Source organism: Mustelus asterias, chromosome 6 (assembly GCF_964213995.1).
Source record: "Mustelus asterias chromosome 6, sMusAst1.hap1.1, whole genome shotgun sequence".
Taxonomy (NCBI): Eukaryota; Metazoa; Chordata; class Chondrichthyes; order Carcharhiniformes; family Triakidae; genus Mustelus; species Mustelus asterias.
The window spans coordinates 4,175,364-4,202,589 of NC_135806.1; the positions used below are offsets into that span (position 1 = coordinate 4,175,364).

The 27,226-nt window shown below is 44.9% G+C and overlaps 1 protein-coding gene across 1 annotated transcript in view; it reads left to right on the top strand.

Annotated features, from left to right (window-relative positions):
• The window catches only part of megf10 (multiple EGF-like-domains 10), a 165,563-nt gene that overhangs the window by 29,250 nt on the left and 109,087 nt on the right, over nt 1–27,226 (top strand). Inside the window, exons 2-4 of the mRNA XM_078213956.1 lie at nt 9,984–10,117; nt 12,827–12,928; nt 14,160–14,260. Coding sequence (XP_078070082.1) covers nt 10,002–10,117; nt 12,827–12,928; nt 14,160–14,260 — 319 coding nt within the window. The 5' untranslated portion in view covers nt 9,984–10,001. The remainder of the gene's footprint in view (nt 1–9,983; nt 10,118–12,826; nt 12,929–14,159; nt 14,261–27,226) is intronic.

Genomic DNA, 27,226 nt, shown 5'->3' on the forward strand with positions numbered 1-27,226 from the left:
AGCAGAAGTCCTGGGCTGCAGGTCTCTGGCCGTTCACACCCCGCGGCCACTCCCAGCAAGAACAGAGAATTCGGAGCTCAGCTAAATCTCTGTTCACTGCAACGGGACTGGAAAATCTCAGCTGCGCGCGAGGTCGGGGAATCTGGCCCCTGTTTTCCTTTTAGATATTCTCAAACTTCTCCAATCCTCTTGACCACTTCCTACGATTGTGTTTCCCACCAAGATAATTTTTTGTCCTTGTCTACCAGCTGGCGGGTGGTATGGAAATCAGCATAAGCCAATTTTCAGAGAATCATACAGCACGGAAGGAGGCCCTTCGGTCCACTATGCCTGTGCCAGCTCTTTAAAAGATGTACCCAATTGATCCCACTCACTTGTTTTCTCTCCATAGTCCAGCAAACGTTTCCCCTTCAAATATTTATCCAGTTCCTTTTTGAAACTTACCATTGAATCTGCTTCCACTGCCCTTTCAGGCAGCACATTCCTGATCATAACTGGAAGGACTGCATTTGTTCAATTAAAATGAAGCCACCTTATCTCCCCACTGGTTCTTGTGACGTTTACTTTAAATTTATGTAATTTGAACATGAAAATTACTAATGCTGAATGAGTCCAAAGGTATCTGAAAATTGATAGAGCTTTCTAAATCCTGCATCAACTTGTGGGGAAAAAACACAGACTTTCTCCCTTCCCAAAGACCACTTGAAATGTTACATAGAAACATAGAAGATAGGAGCAGGAGGAGGCCATTCAGCCCTTCGAGTCTGCTCCGCCATTCATCACGAACATCGTTGATCATCCAACTCAATAGCCTAATCCTGCTTTCTCCCCATAACCTTCGATCCCATTCGCTCCAAGTGCTATATCCAGCCGCCTCTTGAATACATTTAATGTTTTGGCATCAACTACTTCCTGTGGTAATGAATTCCACAGGCTCACCACTCTTTGGCTGAAGAAATGTCTCCTCATCTCTGTCCTAAATGCTCTACCCCGAATCCTCAGACTGTGACCCCTGGTTCTGGACTCCCCATTATTGAGAACATCCTCCCTGCATCTACCCTGTCTAGTCCTGTTAGAAATTTATAAGTCTTTATGAGATCCCCCTCATTTGTCTGAATTCCAGCGAAAACAATCCTATCCTAGTCAATCTCTCCTCATACATCAGTCCCGCCATGCCCGGAATCAGCCTGGTAAACCTTCGCTGTTCTCCCTTGAGAGCAAGAACATCCTTCCTCAGAAAAGGAAACCAAAACTGCACACAATACTCTAGGTGTGGCCTCACCAAGGCCCTGTATAATTGCAACAACACATCCCTGCTCCTGTACTCAAAACCTTTCAGCTGGAGTCACTCGAGTAGCCCTTACACTGGTGTTCATCATTTTTTCTGGTTGCTTGCCATTCCACATGAGGGTCAGTAGAGGTCAGTGATTTAAAATCACTGGCGCAGCATCTAGAAGGGAGCTGTGAAGAATGAGATGGAGAATCTGGTGAACTGGTACGACAACAATAATCTCTCCCTCAATGTCAACAAAACGAAGGAAATTGTCATCGACTTCAGGAAGCGTAAAGGAAAACATGCCTCTATCTACATCAACAGGGAAGAAGTAGAAAGGGTTAAGAGCTTCACGTTTTTAGGTGTCCAGATCACCAACAACCTGTCCTGGTCCCCCCCATGCTGACACTATAGTTAAGAAAGCCCCACCAATGCCTCTACTTTCTCAGAAGACGAAGGAAATTTGGCATGTCAGCTACGACTCTCACCAACTTTTACAGATGCACATAGAAAGCATTCTTTCTGGTTGTATCACAGCTTGGTATGGCTTCTGCTCTGCCCAAGACCACAAGGAACTACAAAAGGTCGTGAATGTAGCCTAATCCATCACACAAACCAGCCTCTCACCCATTGACTCTGTCTACGCTTCACACTGCCTTGGCAAAGCAGCCAGCATAATTAAGGACCCCACGCACCCCGGACATTCTCTCTTCCACCTTCTTCCATCGGGAAAAAGTTACAAAAGTCTGAGGTTATGTACCAACCAACACAAGAACAGCTTCTTCCCTGCTGCCATCAGACTTTTGAATGGACTTACCTTGCATTAAGTTGATCTTTCTCGACACCCGAGCTATAACTGTAACTCTACATTCTGCACTCTCTCATTTCCTTCTCTATGAACGGTATGCTTTGTGTAGCACATAAGAAACAATACTTTTCACTGTATGTTAATACATGTGATAATAATAAGTCAAATCAAGTCAAAAAGAAATTGTCTTCACTCAGAGAGTTGCCGGGATCGGGATTTAACCTTCCTGATAAAGTGATGAAAGCTGATTCCATAAATAATTTTGGAAGAGAGTTGGACAGGTACTTCAGGATGAGGAAATCACTAGACGAGTTATGGGCATGAAGCGGCAGTGTGGATTTAAGCACAATTGCCAGTACCGACTGCAGATATGATATACTGAATGGCCTCCTTCTGTGCTGCAAGCTTTTATGTTTGGGGTATTGTGATCAGTTCTGGGCACCTTATTTAAGGAAGGATGTTAAAGCCCTCGAGAGAGTGCAAAGGAGATTCATTAGAATGATATTAGGAATGAGGAATTTTAGATACAAGGAAAGATTCGAGAAATTGGACTTATTCTCCTTGGAGCAGAGAAGATTAAGAAGTGACCTTATTGAGGTGTTCAGCATTCAGAACAATTTTAACAGGGTAAAGAAGGATATTCTGTTTCCTCTCGTTGGTATGTCAGTGACGAGATGTAACAATTTCAAGATGGTCAGCAAGAGAGCTAGGAGGGAGTTGAGGAGAAACTTCTTCACTTAGAGAGTTGTTGGGATTTGGAATGCGCTGCCTGGGAGAGGGGCGGAGGTGGATTCGATGGGAGGTTTCAAAAGAGAGTTGGATACATATTTGAAAGTGATGAATTTAAAAGGCTACGGAGATGGGGTTGGAGAATGGGATTAGCTGGGTCGCTCTTTCAGGAGTCGGTGCAGACATGATGGGCTGAATGGCCTCCTTCTGGGCCATAACATTCTAAGCTTCTACAACATTGTTAATCCTTGTTAATGATGGGAAATGATGTTCAAATACATGTGCTAAGAGCTTGAGGGAAGTCTAACATTACATTTGAAACAAAAGGCCATGGTAATAATGTGACGAATAGTTAAAACTACATGTCTGCGCAATTCTTTAATTGTAAAACATTCCCCAAAATAATCTTAATGAATAAAAACTTAATTACTGAAATGTTGTGGAACTCTCATGGTCTGAAAGCTAAATTCAGGGAGATTATAATAAGGCATTGAATGGTTCTGGTAACCTGATTTTGATTGCTAAAGTTGTGTTTTACTTAAGTAGGCTGACTATTGCTGCAAAATTGATGCCATTTATGCAAATAAATTCAACTTAATGCAGAAAATAGGCTGTAACTCGAGGGAGAAAATAAAAACCAAGTCTTTTGAAATTGAGTATTTTTAGTAAGGCTGTGCAAACCGCCCAAAGTTTCTAGTTCAATTTATATCTGGTGTAGCAGGAAAGGCAGTAAGATGTCTCACAACACCAGGTTAAAGTCCAACAGGTTTATTTGGTAGCAAAAGCCACTCGCTTTTGGAGTGCTTGCTGTCCTTTCGTCAGGTGAGTGGGATTTCAGTTCACAAACAGGGCATATAAAGACACAAACTCAATTTACAAAATAATGGTTGGAATGCGAGTCTTTACAGGTAATCAAGTCTTAAAGATACAGACAATGTGAGTGGAGAGAGGATTAAGCACAGGTTAAAGAGATGTGTATTGTCTCCAGACAGGACAGTTAGTGAGATTTTGCAAGCCCAGGCAAGTCATGGGGGTTACAGATAGTGTGACATGAACCCAAGATCCCAGTTAAGGCCGTTCTCATGTGTGTGGAACTTGGCTATCAGTCTCTGCTCAGCGACTCTGCGCTGTCGTGTGTCGTGAAGGCCGCCTTGGAGAACGCTTACCCGAAGATCAGAGGCCGAATGCCTGTGACCGCTAAAGTGTTCCCAACAGGAAGAGAACACTCTTGCCTGGTGATTGTCGAGCGGTGTTCATTCATCCGTTGTCATAGCGCCTGCATGGTCTCCCCAATGTACCATGCCTCAGGACATCCTTTCCTGCAGCGTATCAGGTAGACAACGTTGGCCGAGTTGCAAGAGTATGTACCGTGTACCTGGTAGATGGTGTTCTCACATGAGATGATAGCATCCGTGTCGGTGATCTGGCACGTCTTGCAGAGGTTGCTGTGGCAGGGTTGTGTGGTGTCGTGGTCACTGTTCTCCACACACCACACGACACCACACAACCCTGCCACAGCAACCTCTGCAAGACGTGCCGGATCATCGACACGGATGCTATCATCTTATGTGAGAACGCCATCTATCAGGTACACGGTACATACTCTTGCAACTTGGCCAACGTTGTCTACCTGATACGCTGCAGGAAAGGATGTCCAGAGGCATGGTACATTGGGGAGACCATGCAGACGCTACGACAACGGATGAATGAACACCGCTGAACAATCACCAGGCAAGACTGTTCTCTTCCTGTTGGGGAGCACTTCAGCGGTCACGGGCATTCGGCCTCTGATCTTCGGGTAAGCGTTCTCCAAGGCGGCCTTCACGACACACGACAGCGCAGAGTCGCTGAGCAGAGACTGATAGCCAAGTTCCGCACACACGAGGACTGCCTTAACTGGGATCTTGGGTTCATGTCACACTATCTGTAACCCCCACGACTTGCCTGGACTTGCAAAATCTCACTAACTGTCCTGTCTGGAGACAATACACATCTCTTTAACCTGTGCTTAATCCTCTCTCCACTCACATTGTCTGTACCTTTAAGACTTGATTACCTGTAAAGACTCGCATTCCAACCATTATTTTGTAAATTGAGTTTGTGTCTTTATATGCCCTGTTTGTGAACTGAAATCCCACTCACCTGACGAAGGGGCAGCGCTCCGAAAGCTTGTGTGGCTTTTGCTACCAAATAAACCTGTTGGACTTTAACCTGGTGTTGTGAGACTTCTTACTGTGTTTACTCCAGTCCAACGCCGGCATCTCCACATCGTAGCAGGAAACGGCCATTCTATTTGTTTTTAGGGCTTTTGGTTCACCTCTCTCATTTGATCATGAGTCTTTTCCCAGGTCGTGTTCATGGAAGCCAATGTTACAGCTGCAAAATATCAGGAAAGCAGTCTCAGCTGCTGCTATCACTGCTATTGCAAACTGTCTGTTCTGGGGAGAAGATGTACAAATGTTCAATCAATATTTGAACAAGAGGCTCCTTAAAGCCACTGAGGGTATGTTAATTGTTCTTGGCCCTAACTGCTGTAAACTGGTGGGAATGTCTTCAAAATGTTGTTGAGGATGAGGGGTGGCGGGGGTGGTGTGAGGGGTTGGGGGGGGGGGGGGGGGGTGAGTGGGGAGGGGATTCTTGCACATTTCAAAACTGAGATTGGTAGATCTTTGTTCTTCAAGAACATGAGCGGTTTGGAACCAAGGTGGCTCGAGAGTGTTCAGATGCAGAACAGCCATGAATGGCAGAAGTGGCTTGAGGGGCTGAATGGCCTCCTCTTGTTTCTATGTCTTGCTTCATGGCGTAAGAGCCCATTGTCGTGAGGGGCAATGTGCTGGAGAGAAGCTGCTGAAGTTTCTGTAGCAGTGGAACCTGCAACCTTCCTCCCAGTGAGTGAAAGCTCATCCTCACTGTTTCTTGTTACGAAAGACGCCCACATGGGCAGCACGGTGGCTCAGTGGTTAGCGCTGCTGCCTCACAGTGCCAGGGACCCGGGTTCGATTCCCGGCTTGGGTCACTGTCTGTGTGGAGTTTGCACATTCTCCCCGTGTCTGTGTGGGTTTCCTCCGGGTGCTCCGGTTTCCTCCCACAGTGTGAAAGATGTGCTGGTTAGATGCATTGGCCGTGCTAAATTCCCACTCAGTGTACCCGAACAGGTGCCAGAGTGTGGTGACTAGGGGGTTTTCACAGTAACTTCATTGAATGTTAATGGAAGCCTACTTGTGACATTAATAAATAAACTTTAAAAACACAGTATTAGAGTGATCATTCCTTCCTGTGATGTACTCACTGCACCATGCACACTTTCACTGAAACTTCTATGGCATGTCCATGTTTGTGCGCCTGTAAATTGGCTGCCATGTTTCTCTCATTACAACAATACTTCATTGGCTGTAAAGCGCTTTGGGAATGCCCTGAGGATATGAAAGGTGTTATAGAAATGCAAGACAACTGCCCGTATGTCTGATATTTAATTTAGAATATGAAACTAGTGTAGATGAGTAGGTAAGATTTGGGAGATTGGAGGCCTTTAACCTTGAGAGTAATAAGTCCCCAAAGAACATTGTGTCTGGTGAGCTTCACTAACCAAGGGAACCTCTTACATGACTATCCCCATCGTTCTGATAACTCTCCTTTGTCTGTCACACTCTGGGAGTGTCAGCTCAGGATCTCTTATTTCCAGCCAGGTTGGTCAAGTGGAAGCAAAATACAAAATTTAGCAAATGGTGGAGATGAATTTGAATTTATGTAGTGCCATTAACCGTGATAAAGCTTGTAAAGGTGCTTTGCAAAGTGTTGTCAAACCACAATTGACATTGAGTCACATGGAGATATTAGGACAACTGCCTCGTCAAAGACAGAGATTTTAAGGTTCGAATATAAAGAGTAAAGAGAAGACAGGTGGAGAGGGAGGGAATTCCAGAGCTTCAGGTTTTGACAGCTTATGGCATGGCCGCCAATGGTGGAGTAATGGATAGCAGGGATGTGCAAGGGGCCAGTATTGGAGGAGCACAGAGATGTCAGAGGGTTGTACAGCTGGAGGAGGTTACAGGGGTATGTATCAATGAAACTGAATATTAGTGAGATATGCTGTGGTGTGCATTTAGTTACATTCTACAAGCTATGTCCTCAAATCGCCAGATGGTAGATACGGCAGATTTGCCCATCTGTAAAAACTGCTCGACTTTAAAAACAATAATAGAATATATGTGCAAAGGTATTTTATAAAACGGGGGTATTTTTAATTTATAATTGCAGGAAAGATTACTTTAATTGTTGTATAAGTTGACAATCTTAGGCTAAAGGGACGATCCTTTAAAACAGAGATGAGGAGGAATTTCTTCAACCAGAGAGTGGTGAATCTGTGGAATTCTTTGCTGCAGAAGGCTGTGGAGGCCAGGTCATTGAGATAGATATAAGACAGAGATAGATAGGTTCTTGATTAATAAGGGGATCAGAGGTTATGGGGAAAAGGCGGGAGAATGGGGATGAGAAAAATATCATCCATGATTGAGTGGTGAGCAGACTCGATGGGCCGAGTGGCCTAATTCTGCCCCTATGTCTTATGGTCTAATCCTTTGATCAACTAATACCGTGGGTTTATAAAGCAACTTCCAAAAGGATAAAAGCAAATTACTGCGGATGCTGGAATCTGAAACCAAAAGAGAAAATGCTGGAAAATCTCAGCGAGTCTGGCAGCATCTGTAAGGAGAGAAAAGAGCTGACCTTTCGAGTCCAGGTGATCTTTTGTCAAAGCAATGTAATTATCCTTTTGAAAAAAGGATAATTACACCAGGAAGCAGGCCTGTCAGATTTCCGGAAAACATCACATGTTATGAGAGAGATAAAAATAGTTTTTTTTTACAAGAAATTGAGATGATAACACAATCTAGTGCTTTTTAAACCACAGGAGTGGTACTTTTGTCATTTCAAATGCGTGTCCACATCAAGTGTTTTGGAGGGAATATTGAAGAGTGAAGTTACAATGTTAAAAGAATGTTTACTTGGGTCGTGTACGTTATTAATTTTGTCAAGGAAAATCCTGTTTCTGAAAAGGAAGAGGATGGGGTTGGTTCTGGGATCGAGGGCAGGCTTCATCGTGGCTTTGTACCACGAAGGGCACATAGAGGGTGCTGCCATGCTGATAGGGCGAAGGCCATTTTGGGTTGCTAATCATTTCTTGCCAAGGACTGAGCTACTAGTAGGGGATCAGTCTGTGGCACTGGGTACCACCAAGCACACTCACTGTTAGCACATCCAGCTGGATTTCCCGGAGATGATGGACACGGGGAATTCTGGCACCAGGCCTTCTGCCATCCATTCCATCCTCTCCCTTTGTGCATTAGTGACCTTTGGACAAGGACTGACATTCTGCCCCACCAGGCTAGATGGAAACATTTGAGGCAAGGTTTAGACCCAATGGAAATATAACAATGTGTGTGTGAAATAAGTTCAGGGAATGTCGAGATATGTCAGGAGTTACCCTGCTCCACTGATTGCATTTACACAAATAATATCTCATCCCCAAACTTCTCATTATTTTTAAGAATTGTTGGATTTGTGCAATAACTCATTAAACCTGCCACATAAAGTCAGGATTGGGAATTAATAATGCAAATGCCTTCTTAGCTGATGAGAGATTGGACAAACTTGGTTTGTTTACACTTGAATGTCAGAGGCTGAGGGGTGGTTTGATAGAAGTTTACCAAACCATAAGAGGCATGAATAGCCGGAGCTTTTTCCCCAGGGTAGAAATGTCAGTTACTGGGGGACATAGGTTTAAGGTAAAAGGGGGAGAGTTTAAAGGAGATGCGAGAGGGTAATCTTTTACACGGAGGGGGGAAAGTGCCTGGAATGGGCTGCCAGAGGAGACGGTAGAAGCAGATACAATGGCAATGTTTAAGAGTATCTTGGCAGATACATGAATAGAGAGGGAATAGAGGGATATAGACTGCATAGAGGCAAACGGTCTTTGGTTTAGAAAGGTGTCATGTGTCAGCGCAGGCGTGGTGGGCCAAATAGCCTGTTCCTGTGCTATACTGTTACTCGTTCTTAGTGTTGGGATAATTGTTAACACAAAGCCAATCTACCTCCATTGCCTAGAAACTGAACAATTTAAACTGCAGAGTCTCATTCCTTCAAGAAGTGAATTGATGGAGTTTAAAAAAATGTAAAAGGTTAGAAGTTTATGGGCGAAATCTTACCAAAGGATTGTTGTTCCCGGCAAGAAAACTGGCAGGGCCTCAAACTGCCGGCAAAGCCCGGCTGGACAGAGACCGGAGCACCATCTTTAAAGGGCGTCCCGATCATAACAGGAATAAAACTCCCTCCCCAAGCCCACACAGAGCTCTTAGGGGCTCCCTTCCCTACCCCCGATTGGAGTCAACACTCCCCTACCCAACCCCACCCACTGCCGATCTTCAGCGCCTTCCCCCACCCCCTCCACATTCTGAGCTGGCACCTGCCTCCACTCCCCACCCCCCACCCCAACGCTATTGCCGGCATCCCCAGCTCCTCTGTCTGATCCCAGCCACCACCAAGGTGAGAGGGGGGAGATACAAAAGGTCCAGAGGGGCAATTTTTTCACACAGACGGTGGTGAGTGTCTGGAACAAGCTGCCAGAGGTAGTAGTAGAGGCGGGTACAATTTTGTCTTTTAGAAAGCATTTAGACAGTTACATGAGTAAGATGCGTATAGAGGGATATGGGCCAGATGCGGGCAATTGGAACTAGCTTAGGAGTTTAAAAAGAAAGAGTGGCATGGACAAGTTGGGTTGAAGGGCCTGTTTCCATGCTGTAAACCTCTATGACTCTATGATTCTATAACACCACATTTAAATAAATTCCACTCTTACCCCAATCTCTCTTTCACTTTTCACTTTCTGGACCTGAATTGACTTGAATTTACCCAATTTCCTTTCCTGTCATGAGTTGAAGGGTAGCCACAGCCAGATGCCCTACCTCTCGCAATACGTGTGCTAATGTATCCAGTTCCTGATCTAAATTGTGAGCAGCCCATTGCTGCCAGCAGTATGGCATTAGCGTGGAAGAAGAAACGATATTTAGCCCAGGTTATTCTGTATCTACTACACTGTAATCACATGCTCTCGGTATGTTTTGATTCATGATTATTGTGTTACATAATAAATGGATGAACCATTTTCTTCAAAAACAGGTCTTGACTTCTGAGAGGATGATTCCTTTTCCACAATTCCGTGTTTTCCTCATCATCATCTTTCCATACAGTCTTTGGCACAATGTGCAAACATTAAACCTCGAGGATCCAAATGTGTGCAGTCACTGGGAGAGGTAAGTCTACATCAAGCCAGTGTGAAATGCTTTCAATTGACCAAGTCATTAATATTATGATTGTGTCTGTTTGATTGAACCATTCAGGAAACATATTGGTCATGTGTTATTGTTCCTTGTTTGTGTGTGTACTTAGATATCAATGTGTATCTTAAAAATGCTATAGTGAGTCACAACAGTCTGTTCCAAAACACATTGAGAATGTACATTTCAGGCTCCCACTATGGCAATGCAGTACCAGCCACACCTGTGAATGGCACTTGAATAGGCATATCATAGAATCGTAGAATCCATACAGTGCAGCAGGAGGCCATTTGGCCCATCGAACCTGCACCGACAACAATGGGAAGGCAGTGGTGTGGTGGTATTGTCACTGGACTGTAATCCAGAGACCCAGGGTAATGTTCTGGGAACCCGAGTTCGAATCCCACCACGGCAGATGGTGAAATTTGAATTCAATAAAAAATCTGGAAATAGAGTCTACTGGTGACCATGAAATCATTGTCGATTGTCATAAAAACCCATCTGGGTCAATAATGTCCTTTAGGGAAGGAAATCTGTCATCCTTACCTGGCCTGATCGAAATGTGACTCTAGATCCACAGCAATGTTGTTAACTCTCAACTGCCCTTAGGGAGGGGTGGGTAGTAAAAATGCTGGGCCAGCCAGCGATGCCCACATCCCATAAATGAATAAAAACAAAATCCCACCCCACATATTTACCCTGCTAATCCCCCTGACACTAAGGGGCAATTTATCACGGCCAATCCACCTAACCTGCACATCTTTGGATAGTGGGAGGAAACTGGTGCATCCAGAGGAAAACCCATGCAGACACGGGGAGAATGTGCAAACTCCACACAGTCACCCAAGGCCAGAATTGAACCCGGGTTCCTGGCGCTGTGAGGCAGCAGTGCTAACCACTGTGCCACTGTGCTGCCCATGCAAAACTGTCACATAATGTTAACTATATGATCTATCAGGAGCCTGTTCTGAAGGTTCATTTTCACGATGTGAACATTATCATATTATGCAATTACGGAAACGATCAAACTAATAGTGGAGACATTGCTCTCTATCTAATTTATAAATAAAGTGCAATAAATTGTATTGTACTCCCTGCATTGTCCAGCTGTGTGATATGAGAAAGGATACTTTTTAATTCTACAGTGTAGTTTGAAACTCTGCACACATTATTAAAGTTCCGATTGCTTTGGAAAAGTTGCAACATTCTTGTTGAAAGGTAGCTTTAAGGTGGATAGGTTATATAGTTCTTAGTGATATGTTATTAGACAAGGAAAATGAACTACAGGCCTCATTTGAGTATTTACCTATCGTTTCACTGATATATACATTATTGCACACACAGATTCCACTTTTCGTTATGCTCTTTAACTCCCATCCAAGCACTTTCTGTCTTCCCCTAGAGGAGTTTAAGAAATCCGTCAATTTCGTTCCTCTCTCTATTTCTAAATGGTTTAGCACCACCCAAACTCTGAAGCTATATCAGAGAGACAAGGGCACTGGGTAATGAGAATACCATCACCTTCCAGTTGTCTCCAAGTCACACAGCTTTCTGACTTGGAATGTCATCACCCCCGGGTCAAAATCCTGGGACTCGAAACCCAAAAGCTCTGCCTTCATAACACAGACTCAGTGGCTCAAGAAGTCAGCTCATTGCCATCTTCTCAAGGGCAAATAGGGATCACCAAAAAATGCTGGCCTTACCGATAATACTTATATTCCATGAAGTTATTTTTATAAAAGCTTAGTAATGGACACAAAATCTTATTAACCATCTCAAAAACCAAAGGAATCTGAAAACATGTACTCATAATTATATAAAATTAATCAAAAACTCAGATTATTTTTTAAAAAACCAAGAGTTTGTGGCTTCAGTAAAAAGACCATTACTAATACTCTTTGAGAAGGTGGTGGTGAGCCTGTGGTCTATGTGGTGCAGGTACGGTGCTATTAGGGAGGAGCTTCAGGATTTTAGAATCACTACAGAGCCGAAAGAGGCCGAGCGCTCCATCAAGTCTGCACCAACTCTCTGACAGAGCATCTTACCCAGGCTCATCTTCCCACATACTTACCATGGCCAATTCCCCTAACCTAGACATCTTCAGACACCAAAGGGCAATTTAGAATGGCCAATCCACCTAACCTGCACACCTGAGAGGGGAAACCGGAGCACCTGGAGGAAACCCGCACAGACACGGGGAGAACGTGCAAACTCCACACAGACAGTCACCCAAGGCCAGAATCGAACCCAGGTCCCTGCTGTTGTGACGCCAAGTGCTAACCACTGCGCTACTGAGCCACCCACCATTGACCCAGCAATGATGAAGGAACGGTGATATAGTTCCAATTTAGGATGGTGTACAGCTTAGAGAGGAGTTTGCAGGTGATTGTATTCCTATGTGTCTGCTACCCTGTCGATCTAGAGGTGGAGTTATATCTATCTACTGATTTATTGACACATCAGAGAACAATGGAATATTTGTTGCCTATAGAAATGTAGAAAATCCCAAATGTTGGCATGTATTTTTGAATAACATTATATTCTAATTAACTTAAAAGGAGTGTTGAAGTATTTTTTGGAAGACATACGTAAAGGTTACGATGGAGTATTTGAAGAGTTTGGACTTGTATCAATAAATGTGAATTGACCATTATACTGCAAGTAACTCTCTGTTTTCCTTCCAAGCTATTCGGTAACTGTGCAGGAATCCTTTGCTCACCCCTACGATCAAATCTACTACACCAGCTGCACTGATATCCTGAATTGGTTCAAATGCACAAGGCACAGGTAAGACAGTGTTAGCACCTCGAGGTAGTCACTTCTTGTGAAAACAACATGGCAGCAATTAAGGATCATGTTTAAAATTTACTCGATAGTGACATCTTTATCTCTGTAATGGAACATCACGAATTAAGGATTATCTTCGCTCACAGATATTGAGTGGAATGTTGCCACTTCTTGGCAAAGTATCATCTCTGGCCGGAAATGCGGAGAGTAGCCTGCCGTCAGCAATGCCGGGTTTTCCCGTTGCATGGTTATACACTTAGCCCAATGAGGGGGTGAGTCCCAAGGTGACACGCTGGCAGGACAGGCTGTGATTAACCTTGCCCCGCCAACAACATCAGCTTTTAAAAGATCAGGGTGCCCTTTATTTAGCACCCCCGGTCCCCCCACCCACCCATGGAGCTAACACACCTCCCCCATGGAATTCTCTTTCCCCACCACCTCCATGGAGAACCCCCTCCACAATGCTTCCTGACATTGGCAATGCCAAGGTACTGCCCGGCCATGACCTGCCCCTCCTCTCGCCTATGGCGAGTTCTGCTTGCCAGGTGCACGTCACTGGGAACATGTCATGATTTATGCCAGAGTGCCCTCACAATGAGGTGAATGGGCATGTTGGGGGGGGGGGGGGGTTCGGGGGGGGGGGGGGGGTGCACGGGGGGAGGGGGGTCTATCAGGCATAAAGGCCCTGATGTCAGGATTATTTTTGGGTTCCAATCTTACACACCATGGGTTTGACACAAACAACGTCAACATTGGAATGAAGAAGGTAATAAATGGCCAGAGGGTGCACTCACCATCCAGTTAAGGACAGCGGCTGCACTCTGGAAACGAGACGGTCAATACAATTTTAAAATGGCTAGACCATCTTCTTTATACAAAGGGCAGTGGAAATATGGAGCGCTCTTCCTCCAAGAGGCACCAGGCATTGACTTCATATTTTTGTAAGAAGTCCCACAACACCAGGTTAAAGTCCAACAGGTTTATTTGTAGCATGAGCTTTCGGAACGCTGCTCCTTCATCAGGCACTCACCTGATGAAGGAGCAGCGCTCTGAAAGCTCGTGCTACCAAATAAACCTGTTGGACTTTAACCCTGGTGTTGTGAGACTTCTTACTGTGCCCACCCCAGGCCAACGCCAGCATCTCCACATCATACTTTTGTGTCATTTAAAGCTCATTTTGATTACTATTCACAAGTTCACAACCAAATATAAGGTTGCGCTTGTCTTTCAGAATAAGTTATCGCACGGCCTACAGGCGTGGTGAGAAAACAATGTACCGTCGTCGTTCTCAGTGTTGTCCAGGGTTTTATGAAAGCGCAGAGATTTGCGTTCGTAAGTATTGCCTTCATTTGGAAATATTTTGGGGCATGTTTTTGAGACATTGAAGGGTTCTACCCTGTTCTTGCACCCCCCCTTTTTAATCCTTTCAATATGTAACGCCAGAGCAGCCCAACACAATTTGACACAATCTACTTCAGACTTATTTTGATGTATTCACATACAATTTGGCATCAAATCTAAAAATGATTTTGCACCGCAGCCAGATTATGTGCATCTTGGCAGATTTATTATTGCTCATCATCACAAAATACCCACATTTAGGTTATTACTAAGCCATCAATTCTTTTTGGGAGTAATTGGTTTAGATGTATTTGTCATAATATTTTACCCTTATTAACATAAACATTTCCTGCGGGAAAGTATTTTATCTTACAAAAGCAATGCTATGGCTATTTTCTCAAATAGTTTCACTAAATACAATGGCTTAGTGGTTAGCCCTGAGCCAGAGGTATCTTGGGTTCAGGGCTAACTATGGCTGAGAACATAATCTAGGCTGACACTCCTACTGCAATACTGAAGGAGTGCTGCACTATTGGAAGTGCCGTCTTTTGGATAAGACTTGATTTGACTTTTTAAATTTGATTTATTATTGTCACATGTATTGGGATACAATTAAAAGTATTGTTTCTTGCACGCTATCCAGACAAAGCATTACATTCATAAAGTGCATAGGGGAGAAGGAAAGGAGATGGTGCAGAATATAGTGTTACAGTCATAGAGAGGGTGTAGAGAAAGATCAACTTAATATAAGGTAGGTCCATTCAAAAGTCTGATGGCAGCAGGGAAGAAACTGTTCTTGAGTTGGTTGATACGTGACCTCAGACTTTTGTATCTTTTTCCCGAAGGGAGAAGATGGAAGAGAGTATGTCTGGGGTGCGTGGGGTCCTTGACTATGCTGACTGCTTTTCCAAGGCAGCGGGAAGTGTAGATGGAGTCAGTGGATGGGAGGCTGGTTTGGGTGATGGATTGGGTTACGTTCACAACCCTTTGCAGTTGGTCAGAGCAGGAGCCATACCAAGCTGTGATCCAACCAGAAAGGATGCTTTCTATTGTGCATCTCTAAAAATTGGTGAGCGTCGTAGAGGACATGCTGAATTTCCTTAGCCTCCTGAGAAAGTAAAGGTGCGATGGCTTTGTTAACTATAGCGTCGGTGTAGAGGGACCAGGACAGGTTGTTGGTGATCTGGACACCTAGAGACTTGAAACTCTTGACTATTTCCACTTCATCCTTTTGATGCAGACAGGGGCATGTTCTTCACTATGCTTCCTGAAGTCGATGACTTCAGTTGTTAACTTGAAGGCGTGTCCTGTCTGCTCAGGTGGGTGTAAAAGATCCCACAGCCACTATTTTGAAGAGGAGCAGAGGAGTTCTTCCTGCTGTCCTGGGATAATATCTACCCCTCAACCAAAAGCCCAAAGACAGATTATCTGGGTCAGTATCACATTACAGTTTGTGGGATCTTGCTGTGTGCATATTGGCTGCCATACTTCCTACATTACCACAGTGACCACACTTCAAAAAGTACTACATTGGTTGCAAATCACACTGAGACAATCTGAGATTGCGAAAGGTATTGTATAAGTGCAAGTTTTTCTTCTGGCAATAGTAAATTGTTTTGTGTCATTGTATGACCCATTGTTCTTGGGCGTTGCTTAATTATACAAATTTATATATTTAATTTAAGTGTCAGGGGATGATGTGACCTATTCTACACAAAGGAGGTTTTGTTTAGTGTGTATCAATTGATTTACGGAAAATAAAAAGGATTTAATAAATGCCCTTAGTCATTTTGTGCAGCAGCTAATTGGCGAGAACTGACTTTAGCCAGCGAAGCAACATTTAAAATTATATTTATAAAATTGGATTCCTTTTGTGGCCAGGTTCCAATTAGGGTGAGAAAATTGGTAGCTGCTGTGAGATTGCATGTTGTTGAACATGGTCTAGCTGATGGTAAACAGCGAAGGAACATAGAATCATAGAAACCCTACAGTACAGAAAGAGGCCATTCGGCCCATCGAGTCTGCACCGACCACAATCCCACCCAGGCCCTACCCCCATATCCCTACATATTTTACCTACTAATCCCTCTAACCTACGCATCTCAGGACACTAAGGGGCAATTTTTTTTTAGCTTGGCCAATCAACCTAACCCGCACATCTTTGGACTGTGGGAGGAAACCGGAACACCCGGAGGAAACCCACGCAGACATGAGGAGAATGTGCAAACTCCACACAGACAGTGACCCAAGCCGGGAATTGAACCCCGGACCCTGGAGCTGTGAAGCAGCAGTGCTAACCACTGTGCTACCGTGCCGCCCACATGACTGCGGTAGAATAACTAGTTATTTTAACAATTCAGACCAAGTGATGTACAAATGAACTGAAGTAAAAAGAGGGAAATGCATTTATATAGCACCTTTCATGACCACTGGATGTCTCAAAGGACTTTACAACCAATGAAACATTTTCTAAAATGTAGCCACTGTTGTAATGTCAGAAGCATGACAGTCAATGTGCACAGCAAACAAAAATGTGTTAATGACCAGATAATCTACTTTGGTGATATTAATTCAGGGGTAAGTATTGATCAGGACACCTGGGAGATCTTCTCTGATCTTCATTGCATTAATGCTGAAGGATATTTTAAAATCCACCCAATCAGGCAGGTGAGACCTTGATTTAACACTTCATCTGGAAGACAGGACGTCTGGCAGTACTGCACTGGAGTGTCAGCCTAGTTATTGTGATTAAGCGGGGGAGTGGGATTGGAACCCGGGACCCTGTAATTCAGAGGAGAGCCTGCTCTGGCTGTGACCATAATCCTTGATTCCCTCGTCGATCAAAACCCTCTACCCAACCTGCTCAATCATTCCTCCGAAGGCAACCCATCGTCTCAGGAATTGGTCTAGTGAACCTTCTCTAAACTGCTTCCAATGTAACTATATCCTTCCTTTGGTGAGGGGACCAAAACTGTACACAGTACTCCAGGCGTGGTTTCCCCAATGCCTGGTACAGTTGCACTTTGACTTCACTACTTTTATACTCCATCCCACTTGAAATAAAGGCAGACATTCTATTTGCCTTCCTGATCAATTGCTGTCCCTGCACACTAACCTTCTGTGATTCATGTGCAAGGATATCCAGATCCCTCTGCATTGCAGCATTCTGTATGCACTTTAATAAATAGATATTTTGCAACCGACATGACCAACACAATGATTATCACAGTGCTGTTTGTGGGATCTTTCTGTGTGCAAACTGACTGTCACATTTCCTACATTACAACAGTGACGGCACTTCAGAAAGTACTTTTGATTCAATTTATTATTGTCACATGTATTAGTATACAGCAAAAAGTATTGTTTCTTGCATGCTATATAGGCAAAGCATACTGTTCATAGAGAAGGAAAGGAGAGAGTGCAGAATGTAGTGTTACAGTGATAGCTAGGATGTAGAGAAAGATCAATTTAGTGCAAGGTAGGTCCATTCAAAAGTCTGACAGCAGCAGGGAAGGAGCTGTTCTTGAGTCGGTTGGTACGTGACCTCAGACTTTTGTATCTTTTTCCTGACGGAAGAAGGTGAAAGAGAGAATGTCCAGGGTGCGTGGGGTCCTTAATTATGCTGGCTGCTTTGCTGAGGCAGCGGGAAGTGTAGACAGACTCAATGGATGGGAGGCTGGTTTGCGTGATGGACTGGGCTTCGTTCACGACCCTTTGTAGTTCCTTGCGGTCTTGGGCAGAGCAGGAGCCATACCAAGCTGTGATACATCCGGAAAGGATGCTTTCTATGGTGCTTCAGTGTCTGTCGAGCACTTTGACATGTCCATTGGGAAAGGTGCTATACACACGCAAGTATGTTAAAACTATTCTTTTGCATTTGGAGGAAAACTCAGTATTCTACATTTTTGCAATAAGAGTAACAGCGCACAAAGGTGTTTAATATTCCTCCCATGACAGTTTTGCAGCTTTCTGCGGCAGTGTAGATTTTACATGGGTAAGATTCCATGTCACCACAAAAGCAAGGTTGTCTGTTTAATCAGAGCTAAATCAATATGCATGCTGATTATTTTCTGTCAGACTTGACAACTGATTAATTAGAAAGGGAAGTGTTACTGAAGTCGAACTAGCAGCGAGTATCCCTAATCAATTCATTTCCCTACAGGTCTTTTGCAGATGCTATTGCAGGCAGTCTGAAGGCTGGAATGGTGAATTGATTGAAAGCTCCAGCAAGACCACAGCTGGGGTATTGTGCGCAGGTTCAGGTCCCACGTTCTAGGGAGGATATTGAGACGTTAGAAAGGGTCCCGCACCGGGATGCTGCCTGGTGTGAGGGGATACACATTAGACAAATGTTTGAACAAATGAGGCTGTCTTTCATTAAAACAGGCCGATTAGGAATTGGATAAATACTTGAAAGTGAAAAATATGTGCTGGGGAAGGGGATTGGTCGGCACTTTGTGCGAACGGTAAAGAGCAGGGAGGAGGGGCTAATTGAGTAGCTCTTTCAAAGTGTTGGCACAGGCATGATGGGCTGAATGGTCATCTCCTGTGCTGTATCATTCTATGGTTGTGGATGAGGGCGGCACGGTGGCACAGTGGTTCGCACTGCTGCCTCACAGCGCCAGGGACCCAGATTCAATTCCAGCCTCAGATCACTGTCTGTGTGGAGTCTGCGCGTTCTCCCCGTGTCTGCGTGGGTTTCCTCCGGGTGCTCCGGTTTCCTCCCACACTTCAAAGATGTGTGGGTTAGGTTGATTAGCCATGATAAATTGCACCTTAGTGTCAGGGGAATTAGCAGGGTAAATGCGTGGGGTTATGGGAATAGGGCCTGGGTGGGATTGTGGTCGGTGCAGGCTCGATGGGCTGAATGGCCTCCTTCTGCACGGTAGGGACTCTATGATTCTATGATTTGAGGGAAATGGCTGGTGTTTTGGAGGGAAGGGATGGTGTAGGTAGAAACATGTTGGTTATGATGATTGAGGGGTCACCATTGAGGAGACATAGAAGATTAAATGCAAGAGGAGTGGGATTGAGAATGGAGCAGATGTTTTTACAAGAGGAGTTTCAGATTATGCAGAGGCCGTGTTCACATTTAAGAACGGGTCAGAAAGATACTGGGGGCGAATTTCCCATCCCACTGCTCTAATATCCCACTCCGAGAATGTCTCCCCGCGCTGGATTTGCGGTGGCTTAGCTCCATGCTGGAAATCAGCGGGGAGGCACCAAAACAATTTAAATATCCCATTTAATATAATTTATATATAATTAGTGGGCCTGGGAGTGAGGTTCACGGGCCCGCTAGAATCTCCCTCCCCCTGCCAGGAGTGGTTCACTCCAGCGGGGATTACAGTAGCTCCCCGCTAACGTGGAACTAGCGGCCTGACCCACTGGAGTGAAGAGGGGGCAATCGGGGCCTCCAGAGGGTTGGTCGGTGGGGGTGGTGGTGCCCCCTGGGCATTGACACCCTGGCAGTGCCAGCCTGTGCCCCCAGGGGGCACCTTGGCACTTCCCATTGGGCATGGGACAGTGCCAAGGGGATGGGGCCTAATGGGGTGGAGCATATGGGGGTGAGGCCTGGTGGGGGCGATCGGTGGGGATGAGGGTCCCGTTGCCACTCTGCAGACAGAATTGGTGGGGGAAGGAGGGAGGCCAGCAATTAGGGCAGGCTGGGGGGAGTGGGGGGCAAGTCAGCCTGCTGGGTGGCCTTCCGCCTGCTGGGGTGGTCGGCACTGCGGAGGAGGGTAACTGTCAGGGGAAGGCAGGGGGTGTGCAGGGGGGCTGGAGCTCGGGGAAGGCCGGGAAGCAGGTTTTGGGGCTGGGCCTGGGAATGGTCTGGTGGCAATGATCGGGCAATGGGGGGTGAAGGGTTGGCATTGTGGAGGTCGCGGGGCTGGCCAGCGATTGAGAGGCCGGCAGTGCGGGGCCACTACACACACGCCGCTCTCTGTGCTGGTACATCGGCGCATGCACAATGGCCCGCTCAGCGCTATGCTGCCAACCTCTAAGGTGGGAATAGGCCCTGCCCATTGGTTTTAATGATATTCACACTAGTGCACAGAGTGTGGGAGATTCTTCTCTGAACTCCGACTGAAAAAACCAGCATGATCTACTCTAGTTTTCATGCAAGAAAATTCCAGCCACTTAGAAATGAACGTGAGGGTTGGACAAGCACAGGAGAAGAGAGAGAAATGTGTGCAGGGAGGACAAATACCAACGTACACTCATTGTGTGAATTGGTCTATTTTGTTGCAGTCATTTTAATAGTTAATTCTGATCTAAACGAGAAGAATTTAATTCAAAGGGTTAATGTTTATGACAGATTTTGAAAGAGTAACTAAGGAGAAACTGTTTCCATTGTCAGGAGGGTCGATAAACAGAGGGACACAGATTTAAGGTCGGCAAAAGAGCCAGAGGGGAAGATGAAGAGAATTTTTGTTTGCAGTGAGTTGTTGTGACCGAGAATGAGCTGTCGAAAAGGGTGTTGAAAGCTGATTCACAAGTAACCATAAGACCATAGGAGCAGAATTAGGCCACTCGGCCCATCGAGTCTGCTCTGCCATTCAATCATGGCTGATATTTTTCTCATCCCCATTCTCCTGCCTTTTCCCCATAACCCCTGATCCCCTTATTAATCAAGAACCTATCTATCTCTGTCTTAAAGACACTCAATATCCTGGCCTCCACAGCCTTCTGCAGCAAGAGTTCCACAGATTCACCACCCTCCGGCGGAAGAAATTCCTCCTCATCTCTATTTTAAAGGATCGTCCCTTTAGCGCTAGGTTGTGCCCTCTGGTTCTAGTTTTTCCTACCAGTGGAAACATCCTCTCCGTGTCCACTCTATCCAGGCCTCGCAGTATCCTGTAAGTTTCAATAAGATCCCCTCCTCATCCTTCTAAACTCCAAAACTCCAACGAATACAGACCCGGACTCCTCAACCGTTCCTCATACGACAAGCTCTACATTCCAGAAATCATTCTTGTGAGCCTCCTCTAGAACCTTTCTAAGGCCAGCCTATCCTTCCTTAGATATGGGGCCCAAAACTGCTCACAATACTCCAAATGGGGTCTGACCAGAGCCTTATACAGTTCGAAAGGGAATTGGATGAATACTTGAAAAGGGAAAATAGTGACCAGGATATTGGATAGTTCTTTCAAAGGGGCAGCACAGGCACAATGGGTCAAATGGCCTCTGTCTGTTTTGAATCATTCTATTGATCCTCTTACGAATGATTAAAGATGTGTTGTAGCTTGAAGCTACACCAGGGCACTTCTATTAAAGTTTGCCAGTTAAGGGCTTTTGTCTTTTAGATGTTATGCTTGACACTTTATTGCACTTTGAAATTTGTGGAACATTGTACGCTTTGTTTGACTGTATACCCTGGTATGAGGATGATCAAAAATAACAGTACTTGCGCAAAGCGATTCTAACATGTGATACTTAGCTCTTGAAGTTTTCCCGTGGCCTCATGATTATAACTGGTAATTCATCCTCAATAATACTTTATTTAGATATAATGGTTTTTATTGTGGTCATGTGAATAATAATTTGGGTTAAAAAGCTTTGAGTGCCTGGCCACTGTTCCTTCCCTGCTGCCCAGTTTCTGACCTTACTTCATGCAGATGCAGAAAGTAGTGACTGTGGATAGTGATTGGTGTTTCTTATGTTCAGTTTCTGGTCATCCTTGTGCTTATTGTGCTCATTCTCCTGCATAACCTTAGGGCTTAGCACACCGCAAACTCGTGCACCATTAACTAGCAAATATTCATGAATATTTTCTGTGCCATTACCCACGTGTAGAGGAACATTTTGGTCAGCGTTCCAATTATATTTTATTATTTTGCAAAATTATAAAGGATGTACAGTGCAGAAACAGGCCATTTGGCCCAGCTAGTCTGTACTATTGTTTCTTCTCCATCCCAGTCTCCTCCCATTATGCTTCATTTCCCCACAACAGCATGTTACAAATTGAGGAAAATTAAGATTAAAAAATGAAATTGGGATAAAATAAAGAAAGGAGGTAAAAAGCATTGAGACCACACAGTGCAGAAGCAGGCCACTCGGTCCATCGAGCCTGCACTGACAACAATCCCACCTAGGCCCTATCCCCATATCCCACCTATCTACCCCCCTAATCCCTTTAACCTACGCATCTCACAACCCAAAGGGGTAATTTAGCATGGCCAATCCACCTAACTTGCACATCTTTGGACTGTGGAAGGAAACCGGAGCACCCGGAGGAAACCCACACAGACACGGGGAGAACGTGCAAACTCCGCACAGACAGTGACCCGAGGCCGGAATTGAACCCAGGTTCGTGGCGCTGTGAGGCAGCAGTGCTAACCGCTGTGCCACCGTGCCACCCCTAAAGGGGACTGATGAGTGCAGCTGCCTGAAGGGCTGTTTTGCTATGTGAAGAAGCATAGCAATGGGGAAAGCAAATGTTTACCAATGTGACTGGGAGGAAAACAATGATGTATAGAAGAGGTGACTTCAAAGTGGAGAGATAAAGGAATTGGCACTTGTATGCTACAAGCCAGGTCCACAGGGTGGATAACATCAAAGGGAAAGAATGATATATCCATAGCACAATAACTGGAGAAAGGGACACAGTGGAAGCATCATAGCCGCACCCAGCCATAGAGCAGAGAGCAGAGAGCAGGCTCGCCTGAAAAAAAGGTTATTGCTACAAGGCTGCTGTTAAAAATCCAAAACCTGACCAGAGAAGGTTGTTCCTTCACTGAAACTGAAGATGGTTTCCCCAAACATGGGTGATAACTATCTGCTGGATTTAGCTCAGAGAGTTATATAATATTGGATGTTGTTTGGGAACAAAGGGTGTCTCAGAGTTCAGGAAATGTAGATAGCTGGGAATAAGGGAACGTAATAACTTTATGAGATTGTGTGTGTGCGTGTGTGTGTTTGTCCTTCTTGTCATGTGTTTTCCTTCAATAAATATTCTTTATTAATTGATCACAAAACAATTGGACACAGAATCCCTACAGTGCAGAAGGAGGCCATTTGGCCCATCGAGTTTGCACTGAGTCTGACTGAGTATCTTACCCAGGCCCTCTATCCCGTCCAATCCCTGTAACAAAGAACAAGAACAAACAAAGAACAAAGAACAATACAGCACAGGAACAGGCCCTTCGGCCCTCCAAGCCCGCGCCGCTCCCCGGTCCAGGATTGAATCCTGAATCCAGGATCCCCGCCCAATTTTCCAGCCTATCTACATACCAATATCCTATCCACCGAGCTGTCCCTCACAGCTACGATGCTTTGTTCATTACAACCTATTAACTCACCCCCACCCCCCCATTCCAGACCATGTGATCTCCAGGGAGAGGCGAAAACCCAGAGTGAAAAACCCCAGGGCCAATATGGGGAAAAAAAAAAATCTGGGAAATTCCTCTCCGACCCCCTGAGGCGATCGAAACGAGTCCAGGAGATCACAATGGCCCTGATCGGAAAATGCTTCCCAACCCTAGTCATTTCCACTTCCACGAACACCATATGAATTCCCTGCCCCCGAGACAGGTTCCCAACTATCCGCAGTCTCGCTCTGTACTGGCACCAGCAAGATGATCATAGAATGAAGCCATGAAACGAGAAACAAGGAACAATTAGCCCGCGCCGCTCCCTGGTCCAAACTAGACCACTCTTTTGTATCCCTCCATTCCCACTCCGTTCATATAGCTGTCTAGATAAGTCTTAAATGTTCCCAGTGTGTCCGCCTCCACCACCTTGCCCGGCAACACATTCCAGGCCCCCACGACCCTCTGTGTGAAATATGTCCTTCTGATATCTGTGTTAAACCTCCCCCCCTTCACCTTGAACCTATGACCCCTCGTGAACGTCACCACCGACCCGGGGAAAAGCTTCCCACCGTTCACCCTATCTATGCCTTTCATAATTTTATACACCTCTATTAAGTCTCCCCTCATCCTCCGTCTTTCCAAGGAGAACAAGGGTAACCTTACACATTTACCATGGTTAATCTATCTAACCTACACATTTTCAGACACTAAGGGGCAAATTAGCACGGCCAATCCAACTAACCTGCACACCTTTGGATTGTGGGAGGAAACCGGAGCACCCAGAGGAAACCCACGCAGACATGGGGAGAACGTGCAAACTCCACACACAGGCAGTCACCCAAGGCCAGAATTGAACCCAGATCCCTGGTGCTGTGAGGCAGCAGTGCTAACCACTGTGCTACCCCATAAATTGGACTGTTCCCCCCTGGATTTGTATATCTCTTCTCACAATATACCAAATTGAAAATATATACCGCTAAGAACCGGTGTTCCAAGTCACCCTTTTGGGTTTTGTGATACTTTCGTATTTAACATCAACGCGTTTCTAAACACAGCATGTCCTCTTTTCCGTCACGTTTATCTAGCCTCCTCTTTAATGCATCTCTGCTGTTTGCTTCAGCTGCTTGCTGCGTTTTTGAGTTCCACATTCTCCTCATAGAGTCCTAGAGTCATTTGTGGTACAGAGGTAGGCCATTCGGGCTATCAGGTCCTTGTTGGCTCCCCACGGAGCAATCCAATCAATCCCACTCCATATTCCCTTTCCCTGCAAGTTCATCTCCTTCAAGTGCCATCCAATTTCCTGTTGAAATCATTGATCGTTTCTGCTTCCAACACCCTCATAGGGATGAGTTCCAAGTCATTATCACTCACTATATAAAATAAACGTTCTTCCTCACATTCTCCTGCCATCTCTTGCCCAAAACTTTAAATCTATCACCCCCTGGTCCTTGTACATCAGCTAAAGGAAACAATTTTTCCTTGCCTACCTTTTCTAAGATGTGGAGATGCTGGCGTTGGACTGGGGTGGGCACAGTAAGAAGTCTCACAACACAAGGTTAAAGTCCACAGGTTTATTTGGAATCACGAGCTTTGGGAGCGCTGCTCCTTCATCAGGTGAGTAGGGTGGAGTCCACTCATCTGAGGAAGGAGCAACGCTCCCAAAGCTTGTGATTCCAAATAAACCTGTTAGACTTTGACCTGGTATTGTGAGACTTCTTACTGTACCTTATCTAAAGCTGTTATAATCTCATACACCTCTATCACATCTCCCGTCAATCTCCTTTGCTCCAAGAAGAACAACCCCAGCTTCTCCAACCCTAACCTTGTAATTAACCCCCCCTCCCCACCCCTGGAACCAATCGAATGAATCTCCTCTGCACTCTCTCAAGGACCTTCACATCCTCCCTAAAGTTGCTTTCTAGGTAAAGAAGTTTCTCCTAAATTCATTATTGAATACATTTGTGACTCTCTTCTATTTATAGCCCCTAGTTTTGGACATTCCACACATGGAGCCTCCTTCTCTGTGCCAATGCTATTCAATCCCTTCAGAATTTTAAAGATCGATCTATAACAGGCCGAGCTCTTTCCCCCAACTTACCTGTTTCTCCTTCATGGTTTGCCTTCCCTCTTCCCTCTTTTTGCCTCTCTTCTACTGAATTTCTTTGCCCTTTTTCTCTCTCTCACTTACATAGTATATTTTTCACTCCATCCTCCCCCACTTTGCCAACAGGTTTGTCAGTCGGCCATTACTGTCCGTATCCCTCAGTGAAAGAAAGGTTGTCATGGCTGAATGGCCTCCTGTACTGTAACCATTCTAAGATTCCACTGGAGTTCTTGATAACGTTTTAGTTTTTGGTTGGGTCTTGCCAGCCGGCTGGTTTAGAGATTGACAACCGAGATCAAAGAGTCTCCAGGTGTCTTCAGGGAATTGACATGGTGTTCATGTCCAGACACACACCGATAAAAAGAGAAAGTGTCCAATAACAGACTGTGCCATTTCCTTATTTCCTCACCCTTGTAAATATTCTTCATCCTGTTTTTCATTAATTTGTTTGTGGGACATGGGCATCGCTGGCTGGGTCCAGCATTTATTGCCCATCCCTGGTTGCCCTTGGGGGGCAGTTGACAGTCAACCACATTGCTGTGGGTCTGGAGTCACATGTAGGCCAGACCAGGTAAGGACGGCAGATTTCCTTCCCTAAAGGACATTGGTGATCCAGATGGTTTTTTACAACAATTGACAACAGTTTTATGGGCATCATTAGACTTTTAATTCCAGATTTTTATTGAATTCAAATGGTGGGATTTGAACCCAGGCCCCGAGACCTAGCTCTGGGTGTCTGGATGACAATTCCAGTGACAATACTGCCTCCCCTATGGGATGAACAATATTTTCTTCAAATTCATGACTTTTCCTGAATTGTAATTTTGCATTTGCACGAAGGCCAACAGCTCTGAGTTTTCAGCTCCTAAATTGTCCCATTGCTGTTACACATCAAAACTATTAACTTTTATGAAGAGTGAATAAAATCCATGTCTATGAAACCCTCCCTAGAGCAGGAGAGGAATGAGTAGAAAAACGCTGGGGTACTACGTCAAGTGATATGAAATGAATCCTGTGAACTGGAGTTGATGTCGTTAGTGTCATTTTTCTTTTAAAAATACACGTTTGGAATAAATTCCACAGGGATTTTGTAAGTACAAAAACAAATGTGTCTTCTAAATATTGTGGACCAAACGTTGCCTGTGCTGTAGCAGCTTGTGTGATCGGAATTTGTAATCACTGTATTATAGCCACAGTGACTGATTTGCATGTTGAGAATAGGAAATCCAAAGCCATTGAGTCGCCTTACCCCCCACAACCAAAATAAAAGAGCTCAGATTAGGAAATAAAGCCCTGCGACACCAGAATAACTTCCTTTTAGATGTTGCTATTTTCACATCTAGCAATTTAAAGATTGAGATTTGTGTTGTACGTGCTGTTACTCTGCAGACTGTGGTTTTTCTACTTAAGATCCCTCTAATTTACATTGCCTTCATATCATTTCCACCATTGCCCCTCCAGTTTTTCCCTTTGCTCGGTACTGTTAGCTGAGTGGGTAATTTGATGTGGTATTCCGACCTCCTTCAGTGCCTGTCCTTT